Consider the following 25,188-nt stretch of genomic DNA (forward strand, 5'->3'; position numbering starts at 1 on the left):
AGTCTGTTGCAATTAAACCATTAGGCTTCTATCAAAAGTGTTAATAGCCAGCTTCACTTTCCTATGTTACAGTACAGCAACATGCCTTAATAAACAGTTTGACAGTGTGAAACCAGACATTAGGGAGGTAGAAAAAACAGTGTTTGGGGAGTGGGAAGTGGGTTTGCTATATATACATTTAAGATTCATTTTAGTTTTAAGCACTTAGGGCAGAATCCTGTAAAGTAATCCTGGGAGGTACTGATTCCCTTCACTCCCAGAAGGATTCAGCTTTATGCAGGATCGGGCCCTTAATATTCAGACAGTACAGACACTGGCTGAAGAGTCTTTTACTGCTTTTTGCAAGGAGTAGAACAGAACATTCCATTATAATTAACACACATGTCTATTAAAGGTTTTCAAACTTAATACAAACTCTATTACTAGTAATACATTAAACAAAGTTACAAACAGGTATTTAAACATTGCACAATACAAACAGAATAAGACAATACCTAACAACTTGAAATACATTTTCCCCTCTCCCTCACTTCAATGAAGACCTGAATTAGACACTTCTTTTATGTGTATTCTTTCATAAATATAGCAAATTAACTTATGACAAAACTATGAATAATTTAACAGCCTCTTTAACATTAATTCTTTCTACCAGGTGCTCTTAGAAATCAACTTCAGCAATTTCTGTAAATCAATCTTAAATAACCAGATAATAAATCTGTTACTGCATGCAACCACAATGACCACTTATCTGAAGATTTTAGTTGTGAGAAATTATTTAACAATAATGAATATGTTAAGAATGGTAATTGTAATTCCTCATCTAAGCACGATCCTGCTCCTGCTGAAGTATTTTGATTGGGCCTTTTATTTAATTAACTTGGGCCAAACTCTGTTAATTCTCAAACATGGTAGGGCAAGGATGAGTCTGGGGGCTTTTTGGCTAGCAGTTAATGGTGCCTTTAAGAGGGATCTTTTTCAGGGCCACCCCTTTCTTTGTTACGGATGATTCATAACATGTGAGGGGGCTGTCTTCTGGCTGACTTTACACGGGGAACCCCAGTCGACTAGGTTTGTGGGAATTAGGGTTGCCACCTGTCCATTTTTTACCCGGACAGTCTGTTTTTTGGCTTCTGTGTCCGAGTGCTATTTAGTGTTGCCAGGTGCCTGGTTTTCGGGGATCTGGCAACCCTAAATGGCACCCGAATCAAAAGTCTGGTTACTGCAAGGCAGGGGGAAGTGCGGGTCATTAACCTGCACAAGCCCCTGCTCAGTTGGGGCTACCTTCTACCTGCAGACTGGGTCCTTGAGGCAATCCAGTGAGTGATGGGGCATTTGGGGGCAAAGGAGCTAGAAATGGGGGCAGGGCCTTGGGGGAAGAGGCAGATAAGTGGGTGGGGCCTAGGGGAAGATGTGGGGAAGGGGGTAGGGCCTCGGGGGTCTGGTGACCAGGAATTAGAAAGGTGGCAGTCCTAGTAGGAACACCCTGATGTTCCTGAATTTGCACTGGCTGGTACTCTGACAGCACTCCTTAAGCTCATTTGAGATGGGGAGATCCCGTGGCAGAAGTGGGCACTAGTGCTGGAGGGTATTGCCTCACATGATTTACTGTGACATGAGCATGGAGTGATTTTATTATTTCCCACTGATTAAAATATCACCATGCAGAGTGTCACAGAGAAAGAGAGAGAGTGATTGTTTTGTGCTCCTGTCTGAAGTGACTGGGTGGTGGAATTACAGACATGTATTGACTTCATTAGAATTGTTGTTACATTTAACTTTGTTATTAGTTTTTCAGGGGTTTTATGGGTACTAATGATCCTCTCCTCCACCATAAAAAGGTGGGGGGTGCTCCAAAAACCACAGATTGCCTTAATTCAGCCTGGTCTCATATGCTGAGGCTGGACTTTGTCTCTGGTGTTCCAGATGTCAATTGATGTTCTTGCTACAGTCCCACAACAAGGTTTTTCTGCTGTCTAAATCAGTTGATACACTTGTAGATCATATTGCTTATTTCCTACTATCCTTGTATCTTTAAATAGATAATTAATACGTACGTAGGGACAGTTATGTTTTATGTTTTGAATCTTTAAATACAGAGGAATCAGTCACTGTTGCTACTTATTTTGTATTTCATTTCACATGCCGTTACTCCCCAGAAAATAGGTAAACTTTTCAAACAGGAATTTCTTTCTTTCTTTTCTCCTGATTAAATAAAATTTTGAGGAGATTGTCTTCTTTTGATGTACATAGTGTGACATGTTGCTTTTCCTGTGGAAGGACTGATATGAGTAACAGAGGTTTACTGAGAAAATAACAACTGAGGCCCAGACAGTCTTTTCAGGAATTTTATAGCTGGTGTGGATGTGGTGTTCAGTCACCACAAATCTCTGTAAATGAATATTTCCTCACTGATGCCGCTGCAAAGTTCATGGAAGGGGATCATCCCTATATATACATATATATAAAAACAGTTGAGCTGATATTTTGGATCCCATCCAAGTGTGTTTTCCCACTAGAGTATGTGATTTTATTCTGAGACACATCATGGAATAAAGATAGGGACACATATGTTTTATGAAATTTTACCAGAATTAAATAAGACAAAATACAGATTTTTAAAACAAATTCCTTATATTTACACCAATGTAAACCAGTGACATTGATAAAGTTCCACATTGCACTTATGCAAAGTAGTCGAGTAGAGTTGAAATCTTTATTGCCTGCATGACCCTTCTGCTGGAGGGGGACAGACAGCCCAGTTTTCTTCACAGAGTTTCCTAATAACCATGCACACAGGAGGAGACCTGACCCCTGAGGAGTTTTCAGCACAAGACCTCCCAAATATAGAAATTCCCAGAGCTTGTGGGAAAGTAGCCTCCCTTCCCCCTAGTCAATCTAACATTAGTTGGGTCCCTCGGAAGCTGCTCAAACACAAAAGCTTTGGATACACCATGTGCACTGTAGATCAACCCCTAAATGAGTAGTTCAGCAATGCATAACAGGTTTCCCGCTCATATATTTGTAATCATATTTTTCTTCATTAATGACCAATATCTCTGAATATTGCAAAAGTCCTCACCCTCTTTGCAATGTGTTCCTTTGTATCTCATGGATAAATTATTTTTCTGAGTAATTGTCATTATGTTTCTATTGTTATTCATGGAACAATATAGAATCCCTTCTCTGAATAATTTAAAACCTATATATATATATCAAATCTTTAGTATAATTATAACTAAGTAATGAAACTGAATATCAGGTGAAACAATTCTGGAACCTAATGCTTGGCCCAGGTTTACTAAAAGGTTTGCCCAGTTTGACAAACCTAAGCTGCGTTTTGCTGTAACCTCCTTCAGAGGCCAAAAGACTACACTCTCTCCTTCAGTGTTTGTGTAGGGTGGGGAAGGGTGGAGCAAGTAACCTACTTCTCTTCCCTTTTCTAAGGAAGATCTTGTCGAGGTAGAAGGCCTGCATTATCCAAAAGGCTTCAATGAGTGTTACTATTGCTCTACCACCAGCTATTCCATTTTGAGATATCACCCTGAATGCACCAGGGAATAACAGTCTTCTTCTCAATCGTTCTCATATTTACAAACCCAGAAATTCTTCCCTTGTCACTTACTTCTTTTCGTGTTTAATTTTCAAAGTAGATAGTAATGATATCGGACATAAAAGTAGGCAAAGAGGAGATAATGGGTAGGATTTTCAAAAACATGAAAGTGACTTAAGAACACAAGTCCTAATGACTTTCAATGACTTTTGAACCTTTGTAGGAACTTACAGACCATGATCAAGTCACCTCTTATCCTTCTCTTGGATAAACTAAATAGATTGATCTTCCTCAGTATCCCCCTGTAAGGCAGCTTTTCCAAACTTGGAATATTCTTGTAGCTCTTTTCTGAACCTTTTCCAATTTGTCAACATCCTTTTTGAAGTATGGACACCAGAACCAGACACAGTAGTCCACTAATCGTTTCAATGATGCAATGGTCTCATTGTATACAGGGAGACAATAATGCCTCCCTACTTCTGTTTGATATTCGCCAGTTGATACATCCAAGGATCACATTTGCTTTCTTAGCTAGCACATTGCACATATATATCCACTAACACCTTGTTCTTTTACATTTATGATAACAGATGTCTGAGTTATATGTCTGTTTATTGTGATTGTGTTTACTCTCTTTCCCTTCCTCTTTTGTTGCTAGTTTAATGCTCTCCTGACTAAACTCACAAGTCTATCATCCAGAATATTGGTTCCCCTTCTAATGAGATGGAGGTTGTCCAGACCATACAGTCTCCTCTCCCGTTAAAAGATGGCCCAATCTTCCATGAAACCAAAACCTTCCACTTTATACCACTTACCTAGGCAATAGTTCACCTCTAGTATCTTCTGTCTTCTCTTGCTCATGAGACAAGAATACTAGAGATCACTACTTATATTTTCCTCCTTTTCAGCTTTTCTTTAAAGTTCTTGAAATCTTCAATGATCTGTGAGGTATCAGCCAAAGCACTGACGTTCATGTTGATATATATTATATGGAGTGAATCCTTGCCTGCCCTCTTCAGGATCCCATCCAATCTTGCAGTGACATATCTCCACACCAGGAAGACAAGCACACCATTCTGCTGTCTTTTTTTGTTCCTTACAGGAAAGTCTGTCAACTCTTCTTAGCATCCACTCCCCAAAGAGGATAGACTGTTTTCTTTGGACAGTAAGAGACCTTCTGTTGGGCATATTTGACATCCTTGTGGATTAGGTTGAACATCCGTCCTCAGCGTGTTCCTTTCCTCCAATTGCATTTTCATTCAACCCTGACATTCCCGGCAGCTGCCATGCTAGGTACTTGATAGCAATTGGGTACGAGTAGATCAGAAGAATTTTTCTTGTTTTTTTTTCTGGTGGTCACAGAATGACCATCTTCTGCTTCTAGCTATGTACAGTACCTCCTGGTTCTCTAACAAGTAACACCTTGGATTATTTTCACCAAAACAGATTAGAGAAAAAAATTCTCCATTTTTTTCAGTATGTTTACTTTGTAGGAGCAGGGATAAAATTCTGTCAAGATACTTAAAGACTTACATGCATGAATTATATTCAGTGGAACAACTCATGTGCGTAAAGTTAAGTATGTGTAAGTCTTTGAAGGATTGGGGCCTTTTGTGTAATTGTATTCACCCCGCTGTTTTTGTGGTTCTTCCACATAGCAAGGAGGGAAGAAAAAGCATGTTAAAAACTGGAAACTGTGATTATAAAACCACAACAATTGCCAATGGTGACAAGCACGTTCCCTGGAATTATTTTTAACTCTTGTTTGAAACTAACTAGATTTCAATTTCCTGGTCTTCAAACACACATATGTATTTCCTGTAAAATAACCCCCCACTCCTCCAAAACCCACACACACATTAAAATCTTCATATCACACGCTGGTTGGCCCTTGAAGGGGAATCAGGCTGAGTCTCACCTGTGATTTAGCAGTTATCCCCAGTTGATCCTGATCTGGTGACCTAATTACAACTAGTGATCCCAGCTGTGAAAGGGTCAGAAAGGACTACACAGGGAGAGAGAACTAAGCTTGGGGCAAGTGTCTCCTGCTGGAGAGAACCTACAGGGAGATAGTTAGGATCCTGTGGGAGGCCCTGAGATAACGTCTGTAAGAAATGGGGAGGCCCCTAGGAGAAGCTGGGAGTCTCTGGGGGAGGAGAAGCAGTGGGAATCAAAGTGAAGAAAACGGCTAATACATGCAGTACTAAACAAAATCTTTTTTCCAGTAGTTTTTAAAAATCAGTTGCATTTAATTCACTTGAGCCTATAAATATGAGTGAGTAATGTATCCGGTTTACTGGAATGGCAATACGGATAATTGCATTTGATTGCTACAGTTTTAACTTTAAAGCAACCTGTGTGCTGAGGTTCCTCTATCTTTAATAATCCCAGAAGCTGTAATCCCTCCCTCACAATACCCCATGATGCATATTTTCTCATGTACCAAAGCAGTTCTTTTACAATTTATTTCTTTTATTCAAGGTTGATAATTTTTTATGTTTATTTCCTTGTCTTTATGTTTACCCTGGAAATCTAATAGAACAAAAGTTAAAAAAAATACAATACAAATCTCTGCAGCAGGAAATCTCTGTAAAATATTTGGTTGTATAAACCATCTGCTCTGACCAGTTCTCATTCATTAGGAGTCTCTTATGATCAACATCTGGTGGGATTAGAAATTTCCCTGAACAACAAAGGATTTATCCTCCAGTATGTACATAGAACTTTAGTACACACACACACAAATGGAAATATTTGTTAAAAGCTAAGTGGTATTATTAATCTAGAAGTTGTGTTTTTAGTTTATAGCTAGGAAATTTAGGATTGGATGTTGAGCAAACTGTACACTTTTACTTGTTACAGGAATGCTGAACTATTAGTAAAAATACATTGGCAGGTGAACCCAGGATTTACACTCCTTATATTAAGTGTTTTCATCGGAAAAGAAGAGAGATTCTTTTTCCTAAAGAAAAAGGGATCAAATCAGGCTGATAAAGGAGAGGTATCACTGTACCCTGGGTCAGATGGTGACTCCCTTACTCACATTGGTGAGTGGCTACACACATGAATACATCAGTAGAATCTGTGCACCTCAAAAAAAAATCAATCGATTTGTCCTCCCAGTAACCCAGTGAGATAGGGAAATACGATATCCACACTTTACAAATAAGGACCTGAGGCACAGAGATCAGAGAGGAAGTCTGTGGCAGACCGACAACTGTGGCCTGATCTGCTGTGTTTTTGTCCAGTACCATAACCACAAGGACACCCTTCCACCTAGAGATCACTAGACTGGAGAAGGGCAGACCTGGCCCTTACCCCAGCTTGCTTTTTCCACAGCCCCTTGGTCACTCTGGCCCCTGCTTGCCCAACCCTACAGAGCAGAGATGCAGCGGCCCTATACTTATCCCTACCCAAAGGCCCTGTTTCTATGCTCCCACTATTACCTGACCCCCCAACACAGCTCTAGCTCTTCCATCACTGAACATTCTGCCCCCACAATATCTTACCGTTTCTCCCTTCACAGCTCCAGGTTTTGGTTTTTGCTTCCCAAATAATATGGAATTTACACTCAACACCTCTGTGAAGTGGGGAAGCAGTATTATCCCCATTTTATAGAGGGGGAATCAAGACCCAGAGATTAAGGCCACCTCCAAAAATAATGGTTTAAATTACTTGTGGGAAGTGACAAAAGATGTCTGGCAGAGCCAGGGATAAAAACCAAGTTCTTCTGGGTCTTTGTCTATTATCTTAACCCCAGGACCATACTTTCCTTCTTTCAGCTCCCTTCCTCATTCATGACACAGAAACTTCATAATGTGTAAGTATTTGCTAGGCAAATTAATTTGTATGTCACCCACTGCTTTAGAGTTGAGCATGCAGGAAAAGCCCCATACAGACAGCATACTCTAATGCACCAATTTAGTCTAATTGTTCTGAAAGGCAATTAATAAGACTTGGTTCTGCTATGTGTGTGGGACAAGATTTTATGCTTTATTTTGGCTCTTCCAGTATTCACTTTGTGGAACTTTTTTCCAGTCAACCAATGTTCGTGTTGATCTGGCTTTTTTTGTAGTAGTAGTACTTAGAGAGGATGCAAAATTTGGTTTTAAACAAATGTATAGCTACCTTTTCATCACATGGAATCAAAATCCTTTTCCTGCATCCCATGTGTCAGCAGCAGGGTTTGACCATTAGGGCATCAGAGCCCTACCAAAGCTCTGTTCTTCCAGAACTAATGCACTTTGAAATCCATTTCTAGAAAGCAGCTGAATGTTGGGGTTCCAGAGTGTGTCTTAGAGTGGAATATACACGTGAAATCACTCAAGGTGTGAGCATGTCCTGCATACAGTGACTGGCAATTTTTCCCTCAGTGGTACCCATCAGGGCAGCTCGAGCACCCTCTGCTATCGCATGCTGTTTGCACCAGTATAAAGCACCCAGCTGAGCCCAAACCCCTCAGTTCCTTCTTACTGCCTGGGATGGCTGTTGGAACTGCCCTCCTTGCATTCACAAGTTCTCAGTGGACTTTCTCTGTTTATTGTACATAGTTATTTTTAGTCAAATTTAGTAAGTTAGTTATCGTACTTATTAGGGTTTTGTCCCAACCCCGGTGCGTAGGGATGCCTCAGTCACCAGGCTTCAGGCTTCAAGCCCTGCGCCTCCTGCAACAAGGCTGTGCCCCTGAGGAACCCACACTCAAGCTGCTTGAAGTGCCTGGGGAAAGCTCATATTGGGGACTGTTGTCAGATCTGCAAGGACCGTAAGCCTGACATGAAGAAGGATCAGGAGGCCAGGCTGATGTTCCTGCTCATGCTGGCAGCACTGACACCTCCATCTGAGCCAGGCCATCAGACTCATACCGAGTGCCTCGACGTCGGTAAGGAGTGCTCCTCCGACCATACCAGAGTCCTTTCAGTGTTCAATACCGTGCCCTTCGGTACTGTCAAAAGGGAAACATGCAATACATGCTACGGTGCGGACCTCTCCACCATGTTATCAATCTCCAGAACCGTTAGGAACAGCACCCCCATGATCACCGCAGAGAGACTTGTCCTCTTCGGAATCAGACATTGGGTCTTACTCTTTCCATCCTAGAAACTACTCTCGCTGTTCCTCCAGGCACTTCCATCTTTCCATGGGTCCAGAGACAGGAATACCATTAAATGGTTGGCCAAGAGGTCCTTGGGGACCTACACTAGTCCTGTGGCCCTTTTGGAATCTGGGGGGTTTCCTCCAGTTTCCAGGTGCTCCTGTTCGATGGCCTCGGAAAGACATGTGGTACCTTCCCACCAGGCGGCACCCAGTCTGGATTCCAGTACCAACCCCAGTACCAAATTCCAAGAGCCGGCACAGTGGGGTCCTGCTGATGCAGAAAGGGAGGAAGAGTAGCCACAGCCTGTGCTGGCCTCCTCTTCCTCCTCCCCTAATGAGGCAGTCTCAGGAGGGAGAATGTCGCCTCCTCTGGATGTCTACAAGGCATACAAGAGTTGTTAAAAAGAGTGGCCTTAAATGTGGATGTACAGATGGAGGTAGTGAAAGAGTCCTCCCATAGTCTGGTTGACATTTTAGCCACTGTGGGTCCTTCAAAAGTGACCCTGTCTCTCAGTGAGACCATTATGAACCCAGTTAAAATTCTGTGGCAGACCCTTGCATCCCTTCCTTCCACTTCAAAATGGGCTGAACGGAAATATTATGTTCTCACTCAAGATTATGGGTTCCTTTACACCCATTCTCCCCTGAGATCCCTTTTGGTAGGAAAATTTACTCTACCAGGGGGCTACAACTCAGAATTGCAAACCAGCAGGTGCTGCCGGGCAGGTATGATTTTAACATTTGGGACTCCATGCAAAAATTCAAAGGCTTGCTCCCACAAGAGGCCAGGCAAGAGTTCTTCTCACTGGTGGACGAGGGAAAATCAGTGGTGAGGGCCTCTTTACAAGCTGCTCTGGATGTGGTGGCTTGGGTGTCAGGTCCAGGGTTTCAGCAGTGACAATGCACAGGAGTTCATGGCTACAGTCCTCTGGGCTCCCTCAGGAGGTCCAACAGACTGTTCAGGACCTGCCTTTTGAAGGAGCTTTGCTCTTTTTGGAGCAGACAGACACAAAGCTTCATGGACTAAAAGACTCGAGAGCGACCCTCAAGACCCTTGGGTTGTACACCTCAGCTCCCTCAAGGAAGTACTACAAGCCTTAACAGCCCCTTTAGTAATCTGCCCCAAATGTCCGTCAGGACCAGCAAAGGAAGAGAAATAGGGGTTACAGGTGCAGGCCACCACCCCCTTCTACCTTGACTTCAACACCTGCCCCACCTAAACATCCAGGGGGTTCTAAGCAGGCATATTGATGGGACACTCAAGGACGCCATATCAGGTCCTGTGATCCGAGACTTTGTTTCTCCTTTATTTGTGAACTGCCTTTCCCACTTCCTCAGAGCTTTGACCGTGGGGTGCTGAGCACTGTTAAAGTGTGATACACCCGCCAGTTTATTTCTACCCCTCCTTTCCACCCTTCCTCTCCATTGCTCTTCAGGGACCCCTCTCACGAAGAACTTCTGATCCAGGATGTTCAATCTCTCCTTTGAGTGAAAGCCGTGGAAGACGTTCTGCAGAATTTAAGAGGGAAGGGGTTCTACTCCTGTTATTTTCTAATCTCAAAAGCCAAGGGAGGTCTCAGACCTATTTTAGACCTGCGTTAACTCAACAATTACCTTAAAAAGATAAAGTTCCGCCTGGTCACCTTGGCATCCATTGTTCCTTCTCTGGATCCCAGAGACTGGTACTCCGCTCTCAATTTAAGTTATTTTTCATGTATCAATATATCATGTATCAATATACCAAGGACACAGAAGATTCCTCATATTCGCAGTGAATGACTCACGCTACCAATTCATGGTACTCCCATTCAGCCTATCTGCACCTCCGTGGGTGTTCACAGAATGTATGGCTGTAGTGACTGCTTTCCTGAGGAGGTTACCCAAGCACACAAATTTGATATAGATTTCAAAAGGCAGGTTTTTTACATTATTGTAACACCTAGGAGCCTGAGTCATGCCAGAGCCCCATTGTGCTAGGCACTGCACAAACAGAACAAAAAGACAGTTCTGTGCTTTGGGTTTTTATATTAGCTCCGCCAGTAGTGACCTTGTGCAACCTTTCAAGTATCTTATCTGCAAAATGGGAGAATGACAATTGCTTCCCCCTAAGATAAAAATATGGGGACTTAATTATGGTGGTTGTGAGGTATACAGAGATACTAACAGCAGTCAGTGGAAGAGGAGACTTGAACTCATGTTCCTTCAGGTTACTACTCACTGCACCTTCTGCTGCAAAAGATATTTACCCCACATCTGCCCCTCCCTCCTCTCCAGTAGGGAAGCTTCTCTGCAGTACTGGTAAATACAAGAACAACAAATACAGCTGAACATTTTATACTAATTAGGTTTCAGAGCTTGTTTTTGTTGCTGGGCTCTACATCTCAGCAAAAACATTCAGACAGTCATTATTTCTGCACAAGCATAAGAATATGGACATCTTAAAAACAGATCATTTGAAGGAGTGGGACTGTATCTCATGAACCTCTTGACCAAATAAACTCAAATGTGCACCCCAGTCTCTGAACTAGCATACCAATTCTCAAGTTTATCTGACTACTTGTAGGATTTTGAGAAGATGCAAAATTCAGCTTAACTATGGTCCATCTATCACTGCCCCATAATTAAGTGGGTAGCTTTGTAGAGAACTGGCCTGCAAGCCAAAAGAAGAGCAGTTTTAGTAAGGAGACACAGATTCCCTTAAAATAGAAAAAGAGGAGGACATCTTCATAGGAGCACCAAGAGAAAAACAATCTGCTTTAAAGCTAGGGAAACAGCAGGATGAAGTTAGATTCCTGTGCAGTGAGAATTGAGGGCTTGACTTCCTCACCCTCAGGAACTGCAGTAACTCCCAGATCAGGCATTCCAGGGGGAGACAGAGCAGCCAAAGCTCCAAGAAGGGCTGTGAGGGCAGGGAAAGTCTCAGAGTGAAAGAGAGAGAGAGTGTAAAGCAGGCAGGGCTAGAAAATAAAATGTAAACAAAAGTGTAATCTGCAGAGAAACGGCTGCAGGCTAAAAACAGAGCAACTACAGCAAGGAGGCCCAGACTCCATTGAAACAAAGAGCAAGGGGGCCATCACCACATAAGCAGGGAGAGAGAAAACAAAATAAGCTGCCTAAATGGTACAGAAACAAAAATTAAAGGAAAGAGTTTGCCCAGGTTTTAACTCTCTGTACAAGGTGGTGGTGGCTAAGGAGGCTATTGCTGCTGAGTTTGGAGGGGAGGCTGGCTGTGGTGTTCCTCTCTAGAACTGGGAGAATAACTAATTTTCTGGTTTAGCAGAACTAAAAATTTGAAAAAAAAATAATCATTTTGGTGAATCCAAAGTGAAAATTTTGCAATTTTTTTTTTGGCAAAATGAAAAAGTGAAAAAAAAATGTAGTTTCAGGTCAATGAAACATTTTGTTTAACCCAGAACAAAACATAAGGAGCCTGCCTTAGCCCCGCTGCACCAGCGCCTGGGAGCCACCCGAGATAAGTGCCCCCTGCCTGCACCTGAACCCCCAGCCCTGAGCCCCCTCCCAGGGTCAGCACCCCAAACCCCTTCCCCATCCCTGATACCCCTCCTGGAGCCAGAACCCCATATCCCCTCCTGCACCCCAACACTCTGCACGGAGCCCCCTCCTGCACCCAAATTTCCTCTGTCCCAAGCTTAGCCCCATCCCACAGCCCACATCCCCTCCCAAACCCCAACCCCCTGCCCCAGCCTGGTGAAAGTGAGTGAGGGTGGGGGAGAGCGACCGATGGAGGGAGGGGGATGAAGTGAGCGGGTGGGGTTTGGGGGAAGGGCCGGGGTAGATCCTGGGTTGCATTTAAATTCAAAAAGTGATCTTGTGAGTAAAAAGGTTGAAGACTACTGATGTACATGCTCATATAAGTGTGGGCTATTGTTGTAGTATTAAGTGTGTGTTTTACATATATCTGGTTGGAATGCTGGAGTTCTTTTATTCCCTTCTCAGACTCTTTAAGGTTTATACTCTGCTGTGAGGTCAGTAGCATGAAGTTCTGATAAGCAGGCTGTGTTCACGGCAGTGGTTTGGGCTTCCTACAAACACTGCAGTCTTGGGCTACATAAACCATGTTTTTGGATTATTACACAAGTTGTAATAAAAATGCACATTTTAACATTGCCCTGGTGTAACATTTGGTGAGCCAGCAAGGAGAAACTGAGCTGTGATGATTTTACCACTCAAAAGATTAACCCATTACAGAAGTTGTGTTAAATGAGAGAGGAAGGGCAATATGGGATAGAAGTGAATGACCACAGGGCATGCTGAATGCCACCAGTACATAACTTCAGAAAGCTGAGTAGTATTAGCAAGGGAAAATTTTATTCTTTGCAAGCACTATGGCTAGTAGAAGAAAGTTAAAGAATCTTCTCATGAAGGTGGAAGGAATTTTATATCAGTTAAAGGATGATCAAGAGAGCTCTATGATTGTCTGGGCATCACCATGGTGCACCCCAGAAAAACTGTAGCCCAAAGCAAATTTTCTTTAATCAAGTATACAAAGAATCACTTAATTAGTGATGAACAGGAAGAGTCAGAAGACCAGGCAACATCTGTGTTGCTAGAGCTAAAAGATCATATTGTACATCTCACCAGTACATCAAAAAAGAAGCCAATTGAAACAAGTAAAGAGACTAAATTATCTCTAAACAGAATTCAGAAAAAGTATGCTAAAAAACTAACGTTACTTCAATTACCACTTCAAAAAAGGATGAAGGAAATTAAAAGTCAAAGCCCAGTGAAAAAACATGTCAACTAGACCCCATAAAAGAGAACTAGTTTTGAATAAAGACTTTAAAATAACAGGTGAGATTGAAAGTCCTTACAAAAAGGACAGGTTAAACTTTAGCTGTTTGGCTCATCAAATTGAAAGTAGAATTAGAAAAGGATGCAGTGAGGCAGAGGTCATGAAAGCAGTAATCAGTGGAAGAGGCCCAGGACTGATCCTCATGAGATACTTCACGGGGAAAACTGATAAGCCTTCCAAAAACCAACCAACAGGGAAATGGGACGGGGACCAGGTATGACCAGTGGAACTTCACAGGTTGCAAAGACAGCATTCCCCTCCAGGAACAAGTCATGCAATTGTTGCATATGTGGATTGGGATTATACAGAACCTCCATATCATGCAGGAATGTCACAAAAATGCAAAGACAAAAATGAGAGCACTGTGTTTCATTCAATAGGACCAACATGTATTTGTCATCTGCCACCCAAGCAGCATGCCAGAATAGCTATCTTTGTTGGAAAGAATAAAATAAAAACTCAAGCTTTATGGGACATATGACCGCAGGAGTGATGGTCTCAGGTCAATGATTGGCGGATCATCTCTCTGAGACACATTTTAAAAAGCTTATTAAAAGCTTTGGTTATTGAAAATAGAAGTTTGTCTTGAATTTAAAGTTGCTAACAGGACTCAAATTCATTACAAAAGATGAACTGAAGTCCCGTTTCAGTTAACTGAAGAGATAATATCTTCATTCTTCCTATACTGGTCAGTCCACATGAATTAGAAATTTAGATAATAGGCTACAGTGTTGCTGAGGAGACAGTCAAACACCACTGACACAATTAATCCAGTGGGGAACCAGTACCTAGTCCTCATAACAACGTGGAGTGTACATTTCCTCATGTTGGAATGACAAAAGTGAAGGTTCTTTTGAACTTCATCAGAAATAACTAATCAGATGATTTGTGCATGCTTGAAGTATGAAAATGGGATGCAGTTATCCCCAAAGGGAAAACCACTAATGTAATATGTTGGGCCTATGCAGGTCTTGATACTGAAAGTTTAACAGCAGTGCTTGAGCCAGGATGCTGCTCCTCAGGGCTTAAGAACTTGGATATCACAGAGACATTATTCAAAATACCCAGAGGATTATCTTGCTGTATAAATATCCCTGTCAGTCATCCATCAAAACATATTATTTTGAAGGGATGAACTGTGCTGGAAATCGTACAGCAGACCAAATCTGAAATTGTATTGGACGTTCAGCAGATAAGACCTTTGTAGGTGGAAGCAGTGTTACAAGAAAGAGATGGTAGTACCAAAGTTCATGGGCTAAGCCAACAAAGAAAGAACAGCCTCTAAGCAGAGGTGATGATCAAGATTCGTTTGAACTAGCAGTTAATCTGAATCATTTATCGGAGGCACAGAGGCAAGTTGCTCAACAAATGCTGAAAAAATCCAAAGTTTTTTCCAGAGGCGATGGAAACAAGGAACAGATCCCTGATCTAGAGATACATATCCAGTTATGCAGCTAGCAAACCATTCAGAAGGCTTTTATCTGGGTGCCACATCCACTACGTAACAAGATAAAGGAATACCTGCAAAATCTCCTAAAAAAAATTAAATTCATCCTATTCCCCACCATTGGTATGTATACAGAAAAGAGAAGGTAGTTTAAGACTTTGCATAGATTACAGAGTTGAGCAGAAAAACATATGATGCACACAACCCCACCCTAATCCAAAATATTCTAAAGGAGCTTGGAGGTAAATCCTGTTTCTCTCTTAGATCAAGGGGACACATATCAATAATATGTCACAGCTTGTGATGGAGTTCACTCACAAAAGCAAGCAGCACCTCCTGCTGGCTGTCTTGGGGATTAGCTCTTTCAGCCCGCACACACTCTCCTGATGGTGCCTCTCCCATTGCCTTCTCCTCCTGCAGACTTACTTCAGTCCAGGAACCACAGTGTCCTCTTCATGACTCTGCCCTCTGGCCTTGTCACCATCTGTGTTTGCCCCTTCTGGGGAGGGAGTATCTGCCAGTTCTGTAGTCCAACCACTTCCCCAGTAGTGACTGGGGGAACCTGGGCCTGCCCACTACTCTGGGTTGCAACCCAGGGACCCTGTCAATAGCAGCCTCCTCCTGCCTATTCTTAACGTCTCCACCAGAGCTGCTTCAATTCCCTGGGCCACTTCCCTGTGCCCTCAGCATATTCTTCATCCTCCTGACAGGGCCTCCAGCCAGCACATCCCAGCAGCCAGCCAGGAGCTCCCTCTTACTCCCCTCATCCCTGCCAGCAACCACTCTGTCCAAGGTGATACCTTCAGCCTGCTAGGAACACAGTCCTCTCTCCTTGGGCTTCCTGCAGGAACTGACCCTGCTCTGCCCTGCAGCTCCCTTTTATGTGAGACCATTGGGCCCTGATTGGCTGCTCTTTGCACTCTCTCTCTGACTGGCTGCTCCCTGCACTGCCTCCCCAGGTCTGATTTTAACCCCTTCCTTTCTGGTGTGGGGCAAACACCCCATCACATGGCTAAACAAAGTTATTACCTCACAGCCTTCATTAGACCTTAAAGTCTGTATGAACTGGTAGCATTCCGGTTGGCTTAACAAAACTATCTGCTGACTTCCAGAGGTGTAGGAAAGAGAACCTTACCAAGATTAGGACTGTCAAGGTTCCTTCCCCACTCTGAACTCTAGGGTACAGATGTGGGGACCTGCATGAAAACCTCCTAAGTTTACTTTTACCAGCTTAGGTTAAAACTTCCCTAAGGTACAAACTATTTTACCCTTTGCCCTTGGACTTCCATTGCCACCACTAAACGTTTTATCCGGGTTTATTTTAGTAGGAAAGAGCCCGTTTGGAAACGTCTTCCCCCGCAAAGTCCTCCCAACCCTTGCACCCCACTTCCTGGGGAAGGTTTGGTAAAAATCCTCACCAATTTGCATAGATGACCACAGACCCAAACCCTTGGATCTTAAGAACAATGAAAAAAGCATTCAGTTCTTGAAAAGAAGAATTTTAATAGAAGTAACACTAAAAAGAATCACCTCTGTAAAATCAGGATGGTAAATACCTTACAGGGTAATTAGATTCAAAACATAGAGAATCCCTCTAGGCAAAACCTTAAGTTACAAAAAGACACACAGACAGGAATATCCATTCTATTCAGCACAGCTTATTTTCTCAACCATTTAAAGAAATCATAATCTAACGCATATCTAGTTAGATTACTTACCAAGTTCTAAGACTCCATTCCTGTTCTGTCCCTGGCAAAAGCATCACACAGACAGACACAGACCCTTTGTTTTTCTCCCTCCTCCCAGCTTTTGAAAGTATCTTGTCTCCTCATTGGTCATTTTGGTCAGGTGCCAGCGAGGTTATCCTAGCTTCTTAACCCTTTACAGGTGAGAGGATTTTTCCTCTGGCCAGGGGGGATTTTAAAGGTGTTTACCCTTCCCTTTATATTTATTACAAGGGGTGAGGCGCGTATTTCGTATCTGAAGAATATCCTTGTCTGCAGTGGCACATTTGAAAAACAGGAAAAATGTACAGAGCACAATGGTTACAAAACCATGGAATGAAGCTGAAGGCTTCTAAATCTAACCTCTTTAAGAGTAAGGTACATTATATGGGAATGGTGGTGTACACTGAAAGTTATAAGATGGATTCAATGGACAAAGTAGTTGTACATGCCGTAACATAGGGGAACTTCCTAAGCATCTGTGGTTTTGTACCTACTATCAGAGGTATATTCAAGACATTTCTAGAACAAACCCAGTGTATGACTTTTTGTCTGTTCCATTGGGATCTGACAAAAAGCACCCTGAAAAGTGTACACATAAGCAGAAGAAGAAGACAAAAAGGAAAAGGAAAGGTGTCTGGACAAATACCCTCCAACTATCTGATTAAATGGACTGAGCAACATTAAATATTTTAAACCAGCTGATTGGCTGCCTGGTACAGCAATCAATAATAGCATACCCTGATTTTACCTTACCCTTTGACTCCTGTGGATGCTTCCAATAAGGACATAGGTGCAGTCCTATACCAATATCAAGAAAATAAACTATGAGTCATTGGATATGTGTCAAGAACATTACAGCCAAGAAGAATGATCACCTTCACTCACAGAACCTGGAGCTTCTAGTTATGAAACAGTCGGAAACCAACATATTTTGTGACTACTGAAGGTTTATAGTAATAACCTGTAAACCAATGTTTTTACCTCTTCAAAATTCAATACTACAGCAGACCAATGTGTTGCAAAATTAGCTAACTTGAACTTCAGAGTTACATATTGTCTGGAAAACTCTAACGTGCAGGTAAATGCTTTGACCAGAATGTCACTTGATATGAAAAGATATATAACTAAATACACTGAAGAGACCATCAAAGATGTTATAAATGCTTAAACAAAGTCAACAAAGATCTTGTCTGCCACAGTCTTGCTTGATTTGGTAGTGGTAGGATAGACGTAGACAAACGTAGCAAAGTGAACCACTATGACAGTATTACTGCTCTCTTTTTGCTTGTTTCCAGATGCAAGAACTCAACTAATACTAGTTCAGCTGGTTCTGTTTGACTACATTAGTTAGGTTAGTGAGATTTGTTTTGCTTTACATTCATTCAGTCTTTGGTGACATGGTGTTTAATATCCCTTTTCATTTATGGTCAATATAAATGATCTCTCACAAAATTCAGTATTTGTTCTGCTCCTAGATGTTCCATCTATTCTTGATATTCTTGCATTTTTCAGGTGTTGCCAGTAGTTTTGTTTTTTTCTTGACTTTTCAATAAAGTATTCCACCTTTACCTAAATGGAAGCAATGCCGTTCAACCATGAGGGCTGATTTCTTACCACATCCTCCTGGTTTTGCTCTTTTATTAGGCTTCAGCCCCAAGAACTTATAATGTAAAAAGGTTAATAAGAGGTGGATCTTCCTTCTGGGCTGCTAAAACATCTTCTAATAAAATAGGCTTTATGGTGGATTTAATGCCCAGGGAGAAGAAGTCTACTGCCAAAGGGTTGTTACTAATTCCCACTAACCAGAATGTGTTGCCAGCTCTTTTTAGACCCAGTTTTTTGTTTGTTCACAGTTTGTTGTCTGCTTTTCTTTTCAAGAAGTGAAGTTAATTAAAAAGGAAATTAAACATTTTAATTAACTGTAATAAGTATGCAGAAAATGCTAATATAAGATACAGATTTGTAACACTGTTAAGTGAGGTACAATATACATTTATTTCTGATCTGTCACAGCTTGAGTGTGAGAGACTTCTGACAGGTGACCATGCGTATAAGATTTGTCACTTATAACAATGAATTGTTCCTACTATTTCTGACACATTGTTGCAAGTGAATGAAGACAGACAATCATCAGGGCAATGATTTTATCACAGTTTTATTAAAGTAAAATCATGGGTGAGTCACAATTTACTTCAGACTGCAACCATATTATGTCCAGCTAGATTCTTCAGTGTGTTCCATAAATTGTAACTTGAAGCACCATTCTTTGCAATGGGCTGGCAAGAGGTGAAAAAACAAAAACAAGCACTCTCAGAGTAGTTATTTTGGTAGAAAAGAATCCTAAATGTTATGGGCCAGATTCTCAGTTGTGATCCAGACCCTTTGCACTGCTTAGGCAGCACAAAGGGGCCAGAATCTGTCCATAACTGGACAGCAGAGAGTTCTCCTGATCAGAGAACTCTCAACTGGTAGATGTAAAGCTGGTAGACCCAGCTTCTGTGCTAACCACTTCATCTTCTTTCCCAGCATAGGAGGTATACTGCAGGACACCCGGTCCCTTTCGTGCCCTGCAGAACTCCAGTATGCTACGCCTATCCTCCACTAGCATAAATTAGGGTGCTTTAACTCATGCTGGGGCTGAGGCTAGTGTAGACCAACTCTTAGAGTCAAGGAGCCATAACTGGTTCGCTGATGTTACTGCCACTCACCACTCTCTGGCATCAAGTGAATCTTTGGCTGCAGGAGACGATGTAGCCCTATGAATTCTTGTCGAATTTCACTGCTGTTAATAATCAGTCAGCTATCGTTATGCAAAGTAGGAAGTTGACCATGATCATTTTATTGCTCAAAATAAAGCTATGGATCTGCAGTGCATAGACAGAGAGACAGACAGATAGTCATGGTGAAGGAACAGTCCTTTGGTCACTGTGACAGATATGGCAATTTCCTGTAATAGCCTGGACAAACCTCACTGAATTAAATTAAACCTTATTGAATTATGTTTCAGCATTTTAGGAGTTCACTGTATTAAAATGCAAATTTTTATGGATTATTGTGGGGTTGTATGAAATGTCACTAGGGAGGAGACAAGGCTAATGTAAATGCTGGGAAGTTTTCTGAGCTTCAAAAGACTCTTTTAAACAATGTCCAGATAAGAACGAACTTTTAGTTGACTGGGTTTCCCAGGAAATACTTGAGAGGAGGGGATGGGAACTTCTCACCTTCCGAACCAACCTTTGTAGCTACATTCTGAGGAGAAACCCATTGTCTGCTGATCACCTGTTATAAGAGGACAAAATCCAAGGCCCAAACTAGAGAATGGAGTGGCTCACAAATTCATGGGGGTGCTTGTTCTGAATGAAAGCTCTTTTGAACTTGTGATCACAGAAAAACCTCTTGGTGGGGTTTGAAGGACTGCTCTCCTGCCAGAGCCCTTCCTGGGGTTGAGGTGATCTCTGGTAAGTTTTTAGTGTAAGTATAGGTTCTTGTATTATTTCTGATATGTTTTCTGTGCAATGCTTTCACCTTAAGAATAAATGTGCTTGCTTAGAAAGAGTTGTGTGCTACCTTCATTGTGGCAATGACATGGTTTATAGTCTCTGAGGAGAAGATAAAGCAGTCCTGTTTAGAAAGTCTGTCTTGCTGGGGAATTCACAGTGTAGGCTGGCATCTGTGCAGTATGGACAAGCCCCATTCAGGAGGGAAAGAGGCACAGGTGTCTGCCAATACAGGTGATGGCAGGGAATCTAGAGGCCTGAGAGTGGGTGCCCTTGCTGGACTATGATGAGGGAAATAACAGGTACAGTTGCCCTGAACTATGTCAGTCTCATTCTAGAGGGAAAAAGAAAATTGGTACATATATCATCCTTTATGTGTTTGAATCTTCTTATGGTGATTCAAGAGAGTCCATCTGCTTCCTCCTCCGGGGGTTCCTTTATTCCTTTTACCTTTTTCTCATTCTGTGACAGGTGAGGAATGATCTAACCGGTGTTCTGTATGGTGAAGACATCGAGATTTCAGATACTGAGAGTTTCTCCAATGATCCCTGCACCAATGTCAAAAAGCTCAAGGTATGTGCAATCGCTGTAATATAGACCGAGTAATCAGGAAGAAGAATGAAAAGGTATCAGCAATGCATCTGTCATCACATTTGATTGGTTTATTTAAATTTTTTTCCTTCAAGAAAACTGATAAAGCAGGATTCATTTAAAAGTTATATTTGCCAAAAGACCTAAGAGTACTAACAAGTGGCATTTTGAGGCCCAGTCATGCTCCCAGTCAGTGAAGTCTGTTACATACTTAATGTTCATGTTGTGCCTAATTTAAACACAGAAATAAGTAAGTAGGCTTATAGAAGTTGCTGCCTATTAAACCATGCAAATATATCCTTTAATACTAAATATTTACACTGGGAACCTAAATCTAGATGAGGTATATATACCTGTATCCAATAGTGGTTTATTTTAAAAGGACTCTATGTCCAAATCATTCAGTGAATATAGTCTAAATGTTTCTATTGATTTCAGTCTTGGTTTTGGATTGAGTTCTTTGTTAGTAATTATCTTTTCTGTTTCCTAGAAGGCAAATTATTCAAGGATAAATTTGATATTGAAATTAGTTATCATTCTGATTTATTTTATTACAATGATTTCTTAGATACAGGGTAACTGAGTGTCAATAAATAATTAAAAGCCAGCAGAGTATTACCATGAATATGTAATAGAAACTGGTTTGCTTGTTTTTACTTCCCTTTACATTTTGTTACAAAATTAAAAGACGATCACATAAATGCAGAGCCAACAATGATAAACACCCATTTTTTCACTGTGCCCACATATCTATTCAGGGGACACCGCTACAGACTAGGGACCGAATGGCTAGGCAGCTGTTCTGCGGAAAAGGACCTAGGGGTTACAGTGGACGAGAAGCTGGATATGAGTCAGCAGTGTGCCCTTGTTGCCAAGAAGGCCAATGGCATTTTGGGATGTATAAGTAGGGGCATAGTTAGCAGATCGAGGGATGTGATCGTTCCCCTCTATTCGACATTGGTGATCATTCCCCTCTATTCGACATTGGTGAGGCCTCATCTGGAGTACTGTGTCCAGTTTTGGGTCCCACACTACAAGAAGGATGTGGATAAATTGGAGAGAGTCCAGCGAAGGGCGACAAAAATGATTAGGGGTCTGGAACACATGACTTATGAGGAGAGGCTGAGGGAACTGGGGATGTTTAGTCTACGGAAGAGAAGAATGAGGGGGGATTTGATAGCTGCTTTCAACTACCTGAGAGGTGGTTCCAGAGAGGATGGTTCTAGACTATTCTCAGTGGTAGAAGAGGACAGGACAAGGAGTAATGGTCTCAAGTTGCAGTGGGGGAGGTTTAGGTTGGATATTAGGAAAAACTTTTTCACTAGGAGGGTGGTGAAACACTGGAGTGCGTTACTTAGGGAGGTGGTAGAATCTCCTTCCTTGGATGTTTTTAAAGTCAGGCTTGACAAAGCCCTGGCTGGGATGATTTGATTGGGGATTGGTCCTGCTTTGAGCAGGGGGTTGGACTAGATGACCTCCTGAGGTCCCTTCCAACCCTGATATTCTATGATTCTATGATCACAGGGCCTAATAACATCAGCCACACTATCAGAGGCTCGTTCACCTACACATCTACCAATGTGATATATGCCATCATGTGCAAGCAATGCCCCTCTGCCATGTACATTGGTCAAACTGGACAGTCTCTACGTAAAAGAATAAATGGACACAAATCAGATGTCAAGAATTATAACATTCATAAACCAGTCGGAGAACACTTCAATCTCTCTGGTCATGCGATTACAGACATGAAAGTTGCGATATTACAACAGAAAAACTTCAAAACCAGACTCCAGCAAGAGACTGCTGAATTGGAATTCATTTGCAAATTGGATACAATTAACTTAGGCTTGAATAGAGACTGGGAGTGGCTAAGTCATTATGCAAGGTAACCTATTTCCCCTTGTTTTTTCCTACCCCCTTTCCCCCCCTGTTCCTCAGACGTTCTTGTTAAACCCTGGATTTGTGCTGGAAATGGCCCTCCTTGATTATCATACACATTGTAAGGAGAGTAATCACTTTAGATAACCCCACAGCAGGAGAGTGGGGTGTGGGGAGAAAACCTTTTGAAGTGATAAACACCCATTTTTTCATGGTCTGTGTGTATAAAAACATCCTCACTGCATTTTCCACTTTTATGCATCCGATGAAGTGAGCTGTAGCTCATGAAAGCTTATGCTCAAATAAATTGGTTCGTCTGTAAGGTGCCACAAGTACTCCTTTTCTTTTTGTGAATACAGACTAACACGGCTGCTACTCTGAAACCTAACAATACCATAGTCATAGAAAACACAAATACCCAAGAACAAGGACTGCAAGGAGCTATTCCCTCCTCTCCCGCCGCTTACACTTATCTGCTACTGTTAAATAGCAAGGATTAAGCTGTAATTCATGCCAAACACATATGCTTCAGGAAATGGAAACCCAGGCCTAGGGTCCAGTCTTGCAAACACTTAAACACATCCTTTTTAGCATATAAGTAGTCCCAACAAACTCAACAAGACTATTCATGTGCTTAAAGTTAAGTATATATGCAAGTCTTTGCAGGAATGAGGCCTGCTGAAGCCAATAGAAAAGGGGCTAGGGAGGACCAAGAGGTAAGACTCAGTTCCACTCCCATTTAAGTCTGTCGAAGAACCCCCATTGATTTCATTGGTGCAGGAGAAGCCCTTAAACAGCAAATAGCCAAAGATCATATAATTGAAGGCTTTACTGTAAGATAGGCATGAGGGGGTAGAGGTTTTCTGGGTTTTTTTTGCAACCCTAACTTTGTCATTTCTTGACTTTTGAGTGCATAACTATACAATGTCAGTGTTCTCTTGACATCTTGTTTTTATCCCATTAACAAACAATATTTAATTATACATATATTTACTGATGAAAATGGTTTATCTGTATTTAAAATCTCATAGAATTAGACTGTCAGAAGATTTCTGGTTCTGTCTGCTTCCAGGTGGATCCAAAAGGTCCTAACAACTATTTTACTAGTGCTTTGATGCTTGGATTAGTTAAACTACATAAACTCCCTCGTGGATGCTCGTGGAATTTAAGTGGTCTTAATTAGGGTTAGTTTAATTCATTTTAATGTGGTTAAACTAATCCACTTCAAATTCTCACTTTTAGTTAATTCGGATTAATTTCCCTAGATGTCTCCATGTAGACAAACCGTGAGATCAGAATTAAGTTTGTGATTTAAAAAAAAAAACTTACGTAAAGCACTGCAGGTGTTGTGCACATTGCTGTTAATGAAATCCACCATGATTGTAGATTTAAACACATAAAATAATGTGCTCTCTAGTGCACGTGAACAGGCCAAGTTTGAACACACAGCACATGCACATGCAGGGTCAGCATCCAAACCTTATCTTTTTTCAGGGGTTTTCCTTTATTCTTAGCAACAAAACATAAATCACGAAGTGCTAAGCTTCCTCCTGAATTTAGCTGTTCCTATGGATCTCCAAGATAGCTTTCTATGTCTTTGTCTTGAATTTCATCTCCCTCGGATAGAATCCAGCCCCTTTTAAATTCCTTTTTTGGAGCTAAGATGACTGGCTAGGGACCGTTGTCAAAATAGGTCTGCATTTCTAGACAGGGTTCTAGTACCTGACACTGTGGGTCTGTCTACACAACAAGCCTTCAAGCCTGGCTTCAGAGCCTGAGTTCCAGCCCCAGCCACAACATCTGTGCAGCTACTTTTAGTGCAGGAGTGCAAGTCCCATGTGCTTTATGCTGTTAACCTGGGTACTGAGACTTGCTGCTATGGGCTGCCTCACTTTGCGTAGAAGTATCCTGATTATGACGATCCAGCTGCAGGAGTTCCAAAAGGAAATACTACAGCAGATAGTACTGGCCCTATGCCTGCAGGGAGGAATGGAGTGGGGTCATGATTCCACTTAAGGGGTCCGTCTGCCTGTACCAGTGAAGCTCACCAAGATGGGATCGGAAGATAACCCTAAAGCCTTTTTAGTCACATTTGAGAGGGTAGCACTGACACCCCAGTCACTCCCAGAACAATGGGCTCTTATCCTAACCCCATACCTGATGGGTCAGGCACAGGCTGCCTACCATAATCTGGACACAGAGCAGGCAAGGGATTACAAGCAAGTGAAAAGTCCACTATCTTGACCTATTTGGATACTTTGGAAGAGACCCACCACCAATGATTTAGAGCCAAGAGATACCCCATTGGGGGATGACCCTCAATGTTACCACTTTGATGGGTTGGACCCCTTGGGAAACCACCTGATGTGCTGAGATACCACTGAGTCTACCTGTTCTGCCAGCATGGCCCCCCTTTAACCTGTCTTGCTGAGCCAGGCTCTTAAAACCTCCTCTAACACACACACACACAGGCAGGGCCACACCCAGCTGCAGATCAGCTCTGGGAAGACTCAGCTTCGGGGACTTGCTCTAGCACTCAGATGTCCACCTCCCTTGGAGTGCAGGCCCAAAGATATATTATGAAATTC

General features: G+C 42.0%; 1 protein-coding gene across 3 annotated transcripts in view; it reads left to right on the forward strand.

The window, feature by feature from the left end:
• GABBR2 (gamma-aminobutyric acid type B receptor subunit 2) overlaps window positions 1-25,188 on the forward strand; it is an 832,666-nt gene that overhangs the window by 345,074 nt on the left and 462,404 nt on the right. For all 3 annotated transcript variants that reach the window (XM_037893395.2, XM_037893394.2, XM_043540307.1), the window contains exon 4: window positions 20,600-20,701. In XM_037893395.2, the coding sequence (XP_037749323.1) occupies window positions 20,600-20,701 (102 nt within the window). The remainder of the gene's footprint in view (window positions 1-20,599; window positions 20,702-25,188) is intronic.

Source organism: Chelonia mydas, chromosome 2, assembly GCF_015237465.2.
Source record: "Chelonia mydas isolate rCheMyd1 chromosome 2, rCheMyd1.pri.v2, whole genome shotgun sequence".
NCBI lineage: Eukaryota > Metazoa > Chordata > Testudines > Cheloniidae > Chelonia > Chelonia mydas.